Source organism: Brachyhypopomus gauderio, chromosome 20 (assembly GCF_052324685.1).
Source record: "Brachyhypopomus gauderio isolate BG-103 chromosome 20, BGAUD_0.2, whole genome shotgun sequence".
NCBI classification, from domain to species: domain Eukaryota; kingdom Metazoa; phylum Chordata; class Actinopteri; order Gymnotiformes; family Hypopomidae; genus Brachyhypopomus; species Brachyhypopomus gauderio.
Genome location: NC_135230.1, coordinates 839,670 through 842,500, shown reverse-complemented (window position 1 = coordinate 842,500; position 2,831 = coordinate 839,670). Strand labels below are relative to the sequence as shown.

Below are 2,831 nucleotides of genomic sequence, written 5' to 3'. Positions count from 1 at the left end.
ACATGAATATGGGCCTTGTTAAAAAACCCATTTCATAGTCTCAGTGACAGTGGCTATGGCAGCAATATATTACTGTGTTATATTTACAATTTTTTTTGGGTTGTTGTTAAGAAAAAGATATACATTTAGCTTTTAAACATATTGTAAATTAAGTGCATTTCATTGTAAGCTAAATCTGGATAAGCGTTGCAGTCATTTTCCGGTCCGTCACACTCACAAAACTCCTAGAGGAGTAATTATGGGCTGTTGGGTATAATAGTATTTTTCATTCATTAAAGCGAAGTGTTCATTAACGTTATATTTGACAGCGCGTTACTCAGTCCGAGATAAAAGCGCCCTGTCACCTTGAATCCACACTAATAAAAAAAAACTCCGCCTGCTCCGAGAAACTAACTGCAGATTTCATTATGATTAAACACAAACTTTGCGCAGGGAAATTACATTCAACTTGGACTCGACTCAAAAGAGGAACTTATCGTAATTAAGACTGCGCTCCAAGTGAACTGTAAGTCAGACGCAAATAAATTACATTTCAGTTCTCTACGACCGCGGAGAAACGGAGCGAAATGTAATTACTCCGTTATTACCGGTTATTAAGGCGAATCGCGCACGTTTGGAAAGACATACTCGAATATTGATTAAAACAACACAAGCACCAGCAGTTAACTTACAGGAGAAAACACATGAATGGACCTTTACGGGTCGCAGCCATCAAACTGAGATGCTCGTCCTGTCGCTCCGGTACCGGAGAGTCCGGTCACTGCTCTAGACGGAACTATCACCACACACCAGCGTGTTTCTGCTGTCTCACTAAAGCTGAGGAAACTGCATCTTTATCATTGACACAATACCGTATTTTTAATATTATTTCTATTGCAGGTTCTGGTCACGCGTAACAGGTTCGCGCTGCTACAGCGTCTACTCACCCGCTCCGAGAAGAGCCGCCAGCAAACACGCGCACAGCAGCAGCTGCATCCTGCACGCGCTCCTGCACGCGCTCTTGCACGCGGGGTCCTGCACGCGGGGTCCTGCACGCGCTGTCCTGCTCGCTGTCGTTGCAAACGTGGATCTGAAGGATCACGGAGTGTCCGGACGGGTCCGCGCGGCGCCCATACCGCCAGGCACGCGCAGCGCCGAGAGTCAGTGTGCGATGATTCCCACTACATGAAGAACATCACAGAGCACGAGACCACACCGGGTACCGGGTCAGACTTCTGAAAATGAGGGGGGGCAGACAAACGCTTTAAAAAGACAAATATCATATATCATATATATCTATCATATATATCTATCGCTGCAACGTGACGGGACACACTGGCGCTAAAGCTCTCCTCGCCACTCTGCACATGCAGGTGAACAGAAAGACGTTAAACTTCTTTAAAAATACGTCATTGCATCATGATGATGACTTTATCAAGTATAACTGAAATCGCCAGGCAGCAAATTCGTCATCATGGCAAAAAAACAACAGGCCTCTACACAGTTTCCAATACGGTGCAGGTTGCCTATTGCGCACAGTGTGTTGTACCAGCGCGAGTATATCAGTCATCTGGAACTCAGATTCGAGTTTGTGCCTTCACCTCGCACGAGTTACAAACGCCAAACAGCACAACTTAGTTTGTCCCCACCTCTCACGGGACAGACGGGCCTGAGGCCTTGCGCCCTCTTAAACTGCGGTATTTTAAAGTGGATGCCTTGGAAGGGCGGCTCTGGGATTTCGCTTCAAAACAGAGAGCAGTGAAGCCATTTATCTGCAGCACACAGAGACCATAAGCACAGGTTGTCTCAACATTTTACACAGGCGCACTGGGGCACGACAAATATAAACGAATCTCGCTAGCAGACCATCGGCGTCCTGTGTGTTTACACTTCCTGCTGCTGACCATTAGAATGGCAGCATGTAAAAACAGTGAACTGAAGGAAAAAAGAGGAGAATTGCCCATGTGTGTGTGTGTGTGTGTGTGTGTGTGTGTGTGTGTGTGTGTGTGTATTAAATGAAGTGTTCTGACAGACCTTTGCTCTCAGGGCTTTATACACTTGACTGATCACACACACACACACAATTAAGGCAAACTTCATTATACCCATCTGTGGGGTCAGAAACAGTGTGTGTGTGTGTGTGTGTGTTACAGAGAAACTTAAGAAATACAGAGCATGATAAACTAAACACACTTCACTGGTCAAGCACTGGAGGAAACAGCTGACCAGATAAATCTGCTGAATCACGAAAGAGCTCATAATGGTCTCATATAAAACACACCAGGACGGACACGAGCAAGTGTGTGTAAGAAACAGGTGAGTGTGGACCTATTCGAAAGGAATGTGTGTGGGGGGAGTTTGTACATACCTGTGTGTGAAAGGAGTGTATACATACGTGTGTGTACATATATGTGTGTGTGTGTGAAAGGAGTGTGTACATACATGTGTGTGTACATATGTGTGTGTGGGGAGTGTGTACATACGTGTGTGTGTACATATGTGTGCGTGTGTGCGGGGAGTGTACATACGCGTGTGTATGGGGAGTATGTACATACGTTTGTGTGTATGTACACACACACACAGACAAACACACAGACAGACACACACAAACTGCAGTGTAGATTGAAGTAGATTGGACTCCTAAACACTAGCTATCTCTGCCCAATCAGCACAAGTGTTTGAAGAGAGAAGGCGGGACTAAATATCTGTTCCACTTCTGTTCCAGTCAGACAACGAGGCAGTAAAGGGAGAGATTGGATTAACATAGACTGGACAATGTTCAGAGACCTACACCAGCACGTAGACTGGACTATGTTCAGAGAGATACACCAGCACGTAGACTGGACTATATT

At 45.4% G+C, this 2,831-nt stretch overlaps 1 protein-coding gene across 1 annotated transcript in view; it reads right to left on the bottom strand.

The window, feature by feature from the left end:
• The window catches only part of LOC143484278 (ly6/PLAUR domain-containing protein 1), a 25,874-nt gene extending 24,688 nt beyond the window's left edge, over positions 1-1,186 (bottom strand). Inside the window, exon 1 of the mRNA XM_076982928.1 lies at positions 927-1,186. Coding sequence (XP_076839043.1) covers positions 927-975 — 49 coding nt within the window. The 5' untranslated portion in view covers positions 976-1,186. The remainder of the gene's footprint in view (positions 1-926) is intronic.
• Between the last annotated feature and the right edge of the window lie 1,645 nt (positions 1,187-2,831).